This window comes from Mobula hypostoma, chromosome 13 (assembly GCF_963921235.1).
Source record: "Mobula hypostoma chromosome 13, sMobHyp1.1, whole genome shotgun sequence".
NCBI lineage: Eukaryota > Metazoa > Chordata > Chondrichthyes > Myliobatiformes > Myliobatidae > Mobula > Mobula hypostoma.
The window spans coordinates 18,138,941-18,152,410 of record NC_086109.1 but is presented as its reverse complement, the minus strand read 5'-3'; the positions used below and the strand labels follow the sequence as shown (position 1 = coordinate 18,152,410).

Sequence of the window (13,470 nt, the reverse complement as noted above, 5' to 3'; positions counted from 1 at the left end):
GAAGGAGGAGGGGCACTGGGCAGAGATGATAGGTAGGTGAGGAGAAGAGATAAGAGGGGAACCAGAGAGGAGAATGGAAGAAAAGGTTAGGGGGAGGGGGCACACATTCACACACATCTAACTTTCACAGTCTCCCATAATAAAGGCAGGGTAGGAGGTCTGTAATCAGACAGAGTTTAATCCCTGGAACCCCAGCGTATTCACTCATATATCAGTGCAGAAGTCTGGTCATGCTCTATGGTAAGAGCTGTCCATCAACAACACCTTTATTTGAAAGACCTCAGTAGTCTGAGATACTGGAGCAACAACAAGCAATCTACGGAGGAACTTGGCAGCTTGACCAGCATCCGTGGGAGGAAAGGAATTGTCAATATTTTGGATCAAACCCTGCATCAGGAAGAGATTAAGGGGGAATATCAAGAAGCCGACAAGTCCTTTCCCGCCTTAGATGCAGCCTGATCTCGACTCCCTTTTTCTTCCCAAATCTCTTTGTTCTTCTAAACTACCAAGACTTTCCACACCCGTTCCCATAATTCTTTAAAGACTTTGTATTAATCCGTGTCTTATAACTCTCAGGGAAAATGTTTTCGGTTATTTTATTATGTTAAAGTCAATGTATAAACACATGCTGGGACAGTTGTGCAATGCCTGTTAATCTTTGGTCAATTATAGCAGGTGACATGTTAACTGACCCTGGTTATGTGCTTTCCTCAAGTCATCCTTTCAGTGTTTAGGTAATCATGTAACACAAGAGGAAATGTTTAATCGTTACAATCCATTAACGAGAGTCATTTCCAAAGCTGAGAGCAGCATGATTAGTGTAGAGTAGGTGTGGAGGAGGATTGCAGAATCAGGGCATTCAGGTTCGTTTATTTATCACGTGTACATTGATATATACAGTGAAATGTGTCGTTTGCATCAATAGCCAACACAACCCAAGGATGTGCTGGGGGCAGCCCGCAAGTGTTGCCACACATTCCAGCGCCAACATAGCATGCTGACCATGTTCACAGAATAACATAAGCAACATCAACAAAATAGCAACAGCTAAGCAAGCCCCATTCCACGCACGCGCGCGCACGCACACACACACACACACACACACACACACACACACACACACACACCCCTCCAACCCCAGGAAAGGCCACCTCCTGCCTCCAGCCAACCCCGCGGATAAGCAGACACTGGGCCTTCAGCTTCCCCAGTGGACTTGAAGACTTGCAGATCCAGAGCTTCGGCCATTGGGCCACAACCATTGGACTTCCATTCAACCTTCACTGCTTGATCTTCGGCAGCAACCCCAGATCTCTGTGATGACGACAAATGACTAGGAGCCTGAACTCTGGTGTCATCATTTCACAAATTAACGGGCTCTCTAGCCTTCATGCTTCCTGTCTGCATTGAACTCCGATCCTGGAACCCACTGATGACTCCCAGATCTGGGGGGTGGGATGTGGGGTGGGGCGGCAGTGGAGGCACCAGTCCTCATCCTGCTCTGCCAGCACAAAATCTCACCACAGATGTCCTTCATCTTATGTCCATGTCACGGGTCTTCAAATGTGGACCATCTTATCCAACCCTGGGAATTAGTCCACTAAAAGATTGAATATCTACTCTTGTTTAGACCATAAGACAAAGGAGCAGAAGTCGGCCATTCGGCCCACTCAACTACAAAGCCTGCTTCCTTTATCACTACCAGTGGAAAATTTAGGATGCCACCCAACACTTCATGTAAGCCTTCAGGCTTCACACACACATTGTCATCGTTGCCCCTTATAGGCACTACACTTTATTTAGTTATTTTATTGATCTAGAGATACAGGACGGTAACAGGTCCTTCAGGCCCAACAGGCCTGCACTGTTCAATTGTACCCAATTAACCGACTAACCCCTATGTATTTGGACTGTGGGAGGAAACTGGAGCACCCAGAGGAAACACACATGGTGACGGGAAGGACGTACAAACTCTTTACAGATAGCAGCAGGAATTGCACCCTGGTCGCTGATGCTGAACCTGTGTTATGCTAACTGTTATGCATCTGTGCCCCCCCCTTAAAAGAATGGCAACAATAAGTAAATAGTGCAAAAGACATATCATTTGGACAAGATAGTATTCATGGGTTCATGGACTGTTGAGAAATCTGATGGTGGAGGGGAAGAAGCCCCCACTATCTCTTTTAGTGTCATAGAAATCGGCAACACGGAAACAAGCCCTCCGGCCCATCGAGTCCATGCCCAACCATTCAAACTGCCTAGTCACGTTGATCTGCACCTGGACCACAGCTCTCCCATACCCCTCCCAACCATCTAAACTTCCCTTGAATGTTGAACTCAAAATCACACCTACCACTTGCGCTGGCAGCTCATTCCACACTCTCACTGCCCTCTGAGTGAAGAAGAACGGTGACGGAGCTTTGTCTACTTGTACAAGTGCAAAAATGCTGTCCAATGCACCACAAGATGTGAAAAGGAACAACATCACCAGCTAATACACTTCGTGCATTTACGTACATAACATTCCAAACACACATAATCTCCCTTTGTCTTCTCCTATCTAATACTGTGCTAACTTCCGGTTCTTCGTCTTTTCTATAACTATATGCTAAGGCTTGCACTCTTGTCCATTTAATTCAGAGCTATGTTGGTGATTCACCCTACCCAACTCCTCTCCCAACTTTACCTAATGGGCTCACGTTCCCAGTCTCATATACTGGGAACCATGATGTACTTCCAGTGCAGAATGAATTAATAACAGCTAACACTGCCATCTATTGGCTGAGGAAATTAAAAAATTCCATTCATAGTTCCACACCAACTATAAGAAGACGGCAAGCCTTCTGAGGCGCCAAGTCACAACAATCGGGAAGATTTCAGTAAAGTACTAGCTTATGCTGATCACTAGACACTAGACTCTAGAATACTACAGCACAGTACAGGCCCTTCGGTCCTCGATGTTGTGCCGACCCATATATTCCTTTAAAAAACGTACAAAACCCACACTACCCCATAACCCTCTATTTTTCTTTCATCCATATGCCTGTCCAAGAGGCTCTTAAATACCCCTAATGTTTTAGCCTCCACCACCATCCCTGGCAAGTCAGTCCAGGCACGCACAACCCTCTGTGTAAAAAACTTACCCCTGATGTCTCCCCTAAACTTCCCTCCCTTAACTTTGTACATATGCCCTCTGGTGTTTGCTATTCGTGTCCTGGGAAACAGGTACTGGCTATTCACCCTATCTATGCCTCCCATAAACTTGTAGACCTCTATCAAGTCCCCTCTCATCCTTCTACGCTCCAAAGAGAAAAGTCCCAGCTCTGCTAACCTTACCTCATAAGACTTGTTTCCCAATCCAGGCAACATTCTGGTAAATCTCCTGCACCCTCTCCATAGCTTCCACATCCTTCCTATAAAGAGGTGACCAGAACTGAACACAATATTCTAAGTGTGGTTTCACCAGAGATTTGTAGAGTTGCAACATGACCTCTCTAATCTTGAACTCAATCCCCCTATTAATGAAGCCTAGCATCCCATAGGCCTTCTTAACCATCCTATCAACCTGTGCAGCGACCTTGAGGGATGTATAGATTTGAAACCCAAAGTCCTTCTGTTCATCCACGCTCTTAAGTAACCGACCATTAACCCTGTACTCAGCCTTCTGGTTTGTCCTTCCAAAATGTATCACCTCACACTTATCTGCATTGAACTCCATCTGCCACTTTTCTGCCCAACTCTGCATCCTGTCTATATCCTCTTGTAACCTTCGACAACCTACAGTTCCATCCACAACTCCCCCAATCTTCATGTCATCCGCAAACTTACTCACCCGTCCTTCCGCCTCTTCATCCAGGTCATTTATAAAAATCACAAAGAGCAGGACAGATCCTTGCGGCACTCCACTAGTCACTGACCTCCAGACAGAATACTTTCCTTCCACTACTACCCTCCGCTTTCTTCCTTTAAGCCAATTTTTTATCCAAACAGCCAAGGTCCCATGCCTCATGACTTTCTGGATGAGTCTCTCGTGGGGGACCTTATCAAATGCCTTGCTAAAATCCATGTAGACCACATCTACCACCCTACCCTCATCAATTTCTTTTGTTACCTCTTCAAAAAACTTAATTAGGCTCGTGAGGCACGACCTTCCCTTCACAAAGCCATGTTGACTATCCTTGAGTAGACTGTACTTCTCCAAATGCTCGTAGATCCTATCCTTAAGAATCCTTTCCAATAGTTTGCAGACCACTGACGTAAGACTTACCAGTCTATAGTTCCCAGGATTCACCCTATTACCTTTTTTAAACAAGGGAACTACATTTGCCATTCTCCAATCCTCCGGCACCTCCCCTGCAGCCAAAGAGGATTCAAAGATCATAGCTACTGCTCCAGTGATCTCTTCTCTCAATTCCTACAGCAACCTGGGATATATCACATCCAGCCCTGGGGACTTACCAATCTTGATGTTTTTAAGAAGATCCAACACTTCTTCTTCCTTAATCTCCACATTGTCCAACACACAGGCCTGTTCTATTTTGACCTCACCCTGATCAAGGTCCTTTTCACTTGTGAATACTGAAGCAAAGAGTTCATTTAGGACTTCCCCAACCTCCTCAACCTGCAGGCACATGTTGCCTTCTTTATCCTTTAGTGGCCCCACCTTCATTCTTCTCATCCTTCTGTTCTTCGCATATGCATGGAACGTCTTGGAGTTCTCCTTAATCCTACATGCCAAGGCCTTCTCATGCCCCCTTCGAGCTCTCCTAAGTCTTTTCTTAAGCTCCTTCCTGGCTACCCTATATTTATCATGAGCCCCTCCTGCTTCCTACTTCTTATATCTAACATATGCTTCCTTCTTTCTCTTGACGAGTTGCCTCACGTGTTCTGTCAGCCAAGGTTCCCTTTTCCCACCATTTTTTCCTTATTTCAGTTGGACAAACCTATCCTGAACCCAGCACAAGTGGTCCCCAAACTTCCCCTCTACATTACTTCTGTGCTTTCACCCTTGAACATCTGTTTCCAATTTGCTCTTGCTAGTTCCTCATCCCTTCATAGTTAGCCCTTCCCCAGTTAAGCACTTTCCCATTTTGTCTGTTTTTATCCTTTTCCATAGCTATGCTGAAGCTAAGAGAGTTGTGGTCACTCTCACCAAAATGCTCCCCCACCAAGAAGTCTGCCACCTGACCAGGTTCATTACCCAGAATTAGATCCAGTACGGCCTCTCCTCTCGTCGGCCAGTCCACGTTCTGTGTCAGGAATCCTCCTTGAACACACCTGACAAATTCAGCCCCATCTATCCCCCTTGCAGTCAGGAGGTGCCAGTCAATATGAGGGAAGTTGAAATCGTCCATAAGTACAACCCTGTATTTCCTGCACCATTCTAAAATCTGCCTGCTATCTGCTCCTCGATGTCCCGAGGGCTATTTGGGGGCCTATAGACTACTCGCAGCACAGTGGTTGATCCTTTCCTATTTCTGACTTCTGCCCACACCGACTCAGCTAACTAAAATTAAACATCATTCATTCTATGGGCTTTTTTGTTTTGTGGATATTTATGTAGAGTAAGAGTTTCAGGTTGTATACTGTATACATTCTCTGATATTAAATTGAACCATTTGAAACATTTTTGGTAAAGTGTTATTTTATGCTGATCAGCTAACTAATATTATCTGAGCCAGATGAACATCAGCTCCTGTTCTTGTTTCTGGTGATAGTCCTGGTGACTCAACTGGAGAACTTGAATTTAAATATGAGGCTTTTCAATAATTGAACAGCCAGTGTCCAGGTATTACACATCGATCCTGAACAAACACCTGGGGAAAGAACAGGAGGGTGTCTGGACACTGCTGAGTTTCTCCACTTTTCAAAGCCTCAGGGAGCCAATATAGAGTAGTCACAATGTGGAGTTACCGCTGTAAGGGAAGAAATAAAGCTGAGTAAGCTCCCTCAATTAGCAGTGAGGTAATAGGCAATAGTATCTACCTGAATGCTAAACATTGGCAAGACCCCATGTTCTTTGAGAAAGCACTCGGGCTTGATTTGTATCTTGTCCAAAAGACAGCACCCTTGGCAGTGCTGCACCAAGTCTAATTGGATGAATTTTGAACCCACCAATAGCCTTATCCAGGATGCTTTTCAGGGAGCTGATGCCAGGATCTCCCAGGCTGCAGACTGCAGGTTCTTTTAGATTAATGTGTGGCAGCCAAGAATAGGTCCAATTAGAGACTGCAGCCTGCTGGCTCTGAGATCAGGAGAATATGTATGGCAGGGATTCAAGTAGATAAGTGAAGTCTTGGATTTTTCCAAAGTCTTTGGAGGCCCAACAATATTTCCTAAATACCCGAGAAACAAGATCAAACACAGATAATTACCAAGCACACCTTCTTAATCTGAAACAAGAGAGGGAAACATAGAATCAGAACCAACCTTGCACAGGCCAGGTTTGCCTGAACACAGTACCTACTCCTTGCACCAAGTAAACCAGATTCCTGCTGGAGCTAACATTGATGATACGTGGAGTGGAGTTCAGGAATTGAACTGTACCTTCACGAATTGCAGTGCATGGTGCTCCCTCTTCGTGTTCCAGTCGGATTTCCTTCAATGCCACCAGGTTTTCTGTCAGCTTGCTTTTTCCCTTAAACACGGTGGCGTAAGTTCCCTGAAAGAAAAGTGCCAGCATTCCTGAGACAGTGGGCAAGATAGAACATAGAACATTACAGCAACATTCAAGCCTTTCAGCCTCTGATGTTGTACCAATCTTTTAACCGACTCTAAGGTCAATCTACCCATTTCCTCCTACATAACATATAGAAACATAGAAACATAGAAAATAGGTGCAGGAGTAGGCCATTCGGCCCTTCGAGCCTGCACCGCCATTTATTATGATCATGGCTGATCATCCAACTCAGAACCCAGCCTTCCCTCCATACCCCCTGACCCCTGTAGCCACAAGGGCCATATCTAACTCCCTTTTAAACATAGCTAATGAACTGGCCTCAACAGTTTGCTGTGGCAGAGAATTCCATAGATTCACCACTCTCTGTGTGAAGAAGTTTTTCCTAACCTCGGTCCTAAAAGGCTTCCCCTCTATCCTCAAACTGTGACCCCTCGTTCTAGACCTCCCCAACATCGGGAACAATCTTCCCGCATCCAGCCTGTCCAATCCCTTTAGGATCTTATACGTTTCAATCAGATCCCCCCTCAATCTTCTAAATTCCAACGAGTACAAGCCCAGTTCATCCAGTCTTTCTTCATATGAAAGACCTGCCATCCCAGGAATCAATCTGGTGAACCTTCTTTGTACTCCAGGTGCCCATTTAAGAATTTCTTAAGTGCCCCTAATGCATTTGCCTCCTCCACCATGCACTCACTGCTGTCTGTGTAAAAAACTTACCTTTGACATCCCTCCTATACCTTCTTCTAATCTCTCAAAATTATGCCCTTGATATCACTTCGCTCTGCCCTGGAAAAAGATTCTGGCTGGGCACTCGATCAGTCAGCAATCCCATGGATAGTTTTAACAAGAGACAATCACCAAGTCTAGGTCTTTAACCAAACCATAAATTAAATTAAGTTAATCAGATGGACAAAGGCCAGGTTATCATAAGAATATTAGAAAGTAAGTAGAAGCAGTAATCAACCATCTGACCCATAGAACCTGCTCCACTATTCAATATGATTTAGCTCCACCTTCTGTCTTTTCCCCATAACCTTTAACTATTCTGCTATGCAAAAATCCAGCTAACTGAGTGTTAAGTACATTTAATGAAGTAGTCTCTTCTGCTTCTCTGATATGAATGAGAGTCGGCCTTGTGGATATATCTTTGGAGGAGTTCATCCTTGCAACGATAGCTGAGATAATTAGGAGGTGGGGGCAATAAGATTTTGTGGCTAGATAGCCATCACTAAAGTCTCTCTGGTAATTTAAGCCAAGAGGCGGAATTAATCGACATTACTTCAATATTAAACCATTTCTTACCGATTGTGGAAAATGTCCTCTGCCGAACCTAAGAGGAAAGCAGATAGCACGGGAAAGAAATTAGGCAGCAAGGAAGTTTAGCCTCACCTCTCCTAGCTTGTCCAGTTTGACGTAAGTCTCGAGCTTCCCAAATCCAATGTCTGACTGCAGAGAATGAAACAAAAATAACTTTAGACATATATCATGGTAACAGGCCCTCCGGCCTAGTGAGCCTGTGCTGCCTGATTACCCCCCCCCCATGTGACTAATTAACCTACTCACCTGTACGTTTTTGGAATGTGAGGGGAAACCAGAGTACCTGAAGGAAACCCACACGATCACGGGAAGAATGTAGAGACAGTGGTGGAATTGCACCCTGGTCGCTGGAGCTGTGATCGTGTTACACTAACCACTGTGCTACTGTGCTGCCCCATCTTTAGTTTCACTGAAAAAGGGAGTCTCTGAAGTAAGCAACAACAAAAGTCTCAAGCAGTCAAGCTTTTTAAGTCATAGTCATAGTCATAGTGATAGTCACAGTCACAGTCATAGTCATACTTTATTGATCCAGGGGGAAATTGGTTTTCGTTACAGTTGCAGCATAAATAATAAATAGTAATAGAAATAGTAATAGTAATATTACTATTAGTAGATAGTAAATAGTAATAGTCATAGAAATAATAAATAGTAATAGATTAGTAATAGAAAATAGTAATAAATAGTTAAATAGTAGTATGTAAATTATGCCAGTAAATTATGAAATAAGTTCAGGGCCAGCCTATCGGCTCAGGGTGTCTGACCCTCCAAGGGAGGAGTTGTAAAGTTTGATGGCCACAGGCAGGAATGACTTCCTATGACGCTCTGTGCTGCATCTCGGTGGAATGAGTCTCTGGCTGAATGTACTCCTGTGCCCAACCAGTACATTATGTAGTGGATGGGAGACATTGACCAAGATGGCATGCAGCTTAGACAGCATCCTCTTTTCAGACACCACCGTCAGAGAGTCCAGTTCCATTCCCACAACATCACTGGCCTTACGAATGAGTTTGTTGATTCTGTTGGTGTCCGCTACCCTCAGCCTGCTGCCCCAGCACACAACAGCAAATATGATAGCACTGGCCACCACAGACTCGTAGAACATCCTCAGCATCGTCCGGCAGATGTTAAAGGACCTCAGTCTCCTCAGGAAATAGAGACGGCTCTGACTCTTCTTGTAGACAGGAGGGGTCATCAAGTAGCATAGAAAACCTAGTAGCCGATCCATACACAGCGGAGTCCCCAAACCACTAAATATTAATGAGGACAGTAAAGGAGAACTTCCCCGTTCCTCACCAAGTTGTGACATGGAATCTTCTATATCCCTCCAGAAGGAGACACAAATTGTTGTTCTAACATCTCAGCTGAATGAAAACAACTTCAACTGTGTAGATCTCCTATGGTCCACACTGGGATCGATGTCAACCTAGATTCTGTACCAAGGTCGCTGGACCAGGATCGTAAAAGAATATCGCTAATGTAAAGCCAGCACACGTGCATTGTGGATGCTATTGAGAGCAGCAACGACTAGCAGTTGTATCGATGTCCCTGTCAGAGATTACGGGGTTGTTCCTGAGGAGGGGCATGGAGACCTAGTGTGAAGATGACAGGGGGTTGGGGTGGTGGGAGTGCTGAACTTAGTGAGTGCTCCAAATCTGAGTGCAATTCCCTCCCCACTTGCCACCGTTACCAAGCAGAGGGATTGGAATTAAGGCTGCTGGAGATGCTATTAAATTAGGAAGACAAAGTCACCACTTGATGGCAGCAGCCAACACTGGCTCAGAAGGCCAAAGCGATTTAGCTCCTCCTTTCAAAAATGGATGGGATACTTTCACTGAGCAAAAGCTGTTGGAGGCTCAAGAGGAAACGAAAGAGGAGGGGCATACTGTTCAGTCTTTTGTCACTCAAACAGATCTGGTCTGACCTCAGGTGCTGTGTGAAGTTTACACCTTCTCATTGTGGCTGCATGGGCTTCATAGTCATAGAGCACTGCCGCATAGAAACAAGCCCTTCGGTCCATTTAGTTAGGGTCAAACTGTTATTCTGACCTGCTCCTGAGCAACAGTCCTCCATGTATGTGCTGATCCCAAATTCCCTTAAATGTTGAAATCGAACCAACGTTCACCACTTCTGCTGGCAGCTCGTTCCACACTTGCACCATCTTCTGAGTGAAGAAGATCCCCCCTCAGGTTCCCCTTTCACCTTTCACCCTTAACTTATGATTTCTAGTTCTAGTCTCACCCAACCTCAGTGGAAAAAGCCTGCTTGCATTTTACCCTATCTATACCACTCAGAATGTTGTATGCTTCTATCAAATCTCCCCTCATTCTCTTACACTCCAAGGAAGAGAGTTTCCTTTGTTCTCCTCCCACACCCCAGAGACATGCAGTTTGGTACATTGACTGGTCATTGAGTTGGCCCAAGTGTGTCAGTAACTGGTAGAATCTAAGTGTAAATTGATGAGAATGTGGAGAGAATTTTAAAAGAATGAAGGATTAATGGAAGATTTGACGTAGATGTGTGTTTGACAGTTGGTGCAGACTTGGTCGGCCAAAAGACCTGTCTCTGTGCTTCCCCCCTATGACTATATAACTAAAGTTGAGCTTAACTCCTGCCTCCCAATGTATAACCTTGCCTGAATATGCACCAAAACATTCTTCAAAATTTTCGTAAGAAATTCAATCTAAAAAGTTTTATTGTGGACTGTGTTCTAAATTCCCTTTACCCTTTGAGTGAAGAAAGCTTTCTTCACTTTAGACCCAATCTCCCTTCTCATATTTCTAGCTTCTGCCTTCTTTGTTCTGAGCTCTTTCGAGCAGAGGAAGTAGTCTGTCCCTTCCTATCTTATCATCTTCTACCATCAGGAAGAACATCCTTAACCTAGTCAGTTAATCAGTTTAATTACTACTTGACATGCATACAAGATTTTGTAAACGTTGCAAAGAGCAATGCTGCATGACCTGCTGTATATTTAGTCATAGAGCCATTGAGCACAATAGCACAGAATCAGGCCCTTTGGCCCATCTAGTCCATTTTGGCCTGGTGTTCTATCTAGTGGAATCTACCTGAAGCCAGATGATAGGCCTCTGTACCTATCCAAACCTCTCTTACATGTTACAATTGAACCAGCATCTATCACTTCCACTGGCAGCTCATTCCACACTTACATCAGTGAAGAAGTTTCCTCTCAGGTTTCCCCTTAAGTCTTCATTACATCCTAAGCCTATGACCAGTTGTTTTCAGTCTCAGCCAATATGAGGGAAAAAGCCTAAATACATTCCCTCTGTCTATACCCCCAATAATTTTGTATACCTCTATGAGATCTTCCCTTCTTCTCCTAAGCTCCAGCGAACAAAGTCTAAACCTATCCAAAGTTCAAAGTTCAAAGTAAATCTATCATCCAAGTACCTATACAGTAGGTAACCACATACTACCTTGAGATTCATTTTTCTTGCAGGCATTTATAAGAAAAGAAGGAGATACAATAAAATTTACAAAAACCGGTACATAAACAGACAAAGAACCAGTGCAAAAGAAGACAAACTGTGCAAATATAAACAAATAATACTGAGAACGTGAGCTGTAAAGAGTATTTTAAGTGAGTCTGTATTCAGCCTATGCTTGAAACTCCCAAATACTCTGTTTACATTTAAGATTCGCTACATCCACAGTAATTTTGTGTTTGGTTCCTGATTGCAAAATAACACTCTGTGCATAAATAGGTGTCTTCTCCAGCTCCGGTGAAATTAGTTTGCCATGCCCCTGTAGCTGGAAAACAAAGCAGGCTCAAGAGGCTGAATGTTTACAACTGTCCCTGTGGAGCAGGAGAAACAGGAACCTCCAGCCCTCCCAGTAACCAACTCACCAAAGAAGCTCTGCGGGAGCTCCTGCTCTGAGCTTTGGGGAAGGGTGAGCTCTCCAGTCGCAGTCTCTGCAGGAATTCCTCCGGGAGCCTGATGTCCATCGGGAGTGACAGCCTCTTGCCCAGGTCCTGGAAGTGGGGCAGATGGTGGGAAGTGGCGGACGGCGTTGGGAAAAGGGAAGCAAATGAGAAGGTAATCAATTACATTGTTGATACAGGAAACATTCGAGGTAAACAGCATTAATTAATTTATTTTTATTTACTTAGAGATACAGCCCTTCCGGCCCAACAAGCTGCACCACTCAGCGACTCACAAATTTAACGCTAGCCTAATCACAGGACAATTTACAACGAACAATTAACCCACTAACTGGTCTTTGGACCGTGGAAGGAAACTGGAGCACCCAGAGCAAAGCCACGTGGTGCAAACTCCTTATGGGTGGCATCAGAATTAAACGTCGAACTCGAACACCCTGAGCTGTAATAGCGTTACGCTAACTGCTGCATTACCGTGGTGCGCCACCGTTAAGATGCAAGTGAAAGAGGAACTGAAGAAATGGGAGCTGGAGTAGGCCATTAAGCTCCCCAACCCTGCTCCAGTTAATCTACCTCAGTCTCAGTACCATCTTTCAGCATAGAGCCATACAGCACAGAAACAGGCCCTTCTGCCCAACTGGTCCATGCTAACCAAAATGCCCATCTGAGCTAGTCCAATTTGCCCATTACCTCTAAACCTTTTCAACCTGTGTTCCTGTACCTGTCCAAGTATTCCTTGAAATGTTGTTAAACCTACCTTAATCACCTCTTCTGGCATATGAGCACCACTTCTACATGAAGAAGTTGCCCCTCAGGTCCCTTTTAAATCATTTCCCTCTCCCCTTAACCCTCTCACTTTTTTTTTGATTACTTTTCCCCAGGGAAAAGGCTGTCTGCATTTATCCTTTCTCCTACACTCCAAGGAATAAAGTCCAAACTTGTCCAACCTCTCCCAAAAACTCATGCCCTTAAGTCCTGTAACACTCTTGTGAAGCTTCTTTGCACACTTTCAAGCTTAATGGGATCTTTCTTGTAGCAGGGTGACCAGAACTGTATGCAATACTCCAGGTGCAACCTCACCAACACTAGCCCTATATACCTGGATTTCCAGAAAACTACACATCACTTAACCCAGCAACTGGGCTTCCACAGCCCCCAACGGTTTCTCACACTCTGAGTGATGATGTTCCTCCTCAGCTCTGACCTACAGAGACCGCATCTAATGGTCAATAAACAGAGAATGGGGAATACACTCTTATGTTGGTGAGATAACATGAAGAGCAATAAGGAGAGGTCCATGCTTATCTCTTCTGTGATGCACTTTAAATCATAAGACCGTATGATATAGGAGCAGAATTAGGCCATCCACCATCATTCATGATTGATTATTCTTTTAGCCTCATCCTCCTGCCTTAACACCCCTCCCCCTTACCAATTAAGAAGCTATCAATCTCTGTTTTAAATAATCCCAGTGGCAGCTTCCACAGTCCTCTATGGAAACAAATTCCACAGATTCATCAGCATCTGGCCAAAGAAATTCTTCCTCACCTCAGTTTTAATGAGATGCCCCTTTATTCTAAGG

The 13,470-nt window shown here is 44.4% G+C and overlaps 1 protein-coding gene across 5 annotated transcripts in view; it reads right to left on the bottom strand.

Moving 5' to 3' along the window:
• LOC134355464 (cyclin-dependent kinase 18-like) overlaps positions 1-13,470 on the bottom strand; it is a 128,939-nt gene that overhangs the window by 40,977 nt on the left and 74,492 nt on the right. For all 5 annotated transcript variants that reach the window (XM_063065390.1, XM_063065387.1, XM_063065388.1 and 2 more), the window contains exons 4-6: positions 11,856-11,981; positions 8,066-8,122; positions 6,544-6,658 (exon numbers count right to left, since the gene is read on the bottom strand). In XM_063065390.1, the coding sequence (XP_062921460.1) occupies positions 6,544-6,658; positions 8,066-8,122; positions 11,856-11,981 (298 nt within the window). The remainder of the gene's footprint in view (positions 1-6,543; positions 6,659-8,065; positions 8,123-11,855; positions 11,982-13,470) is intronic.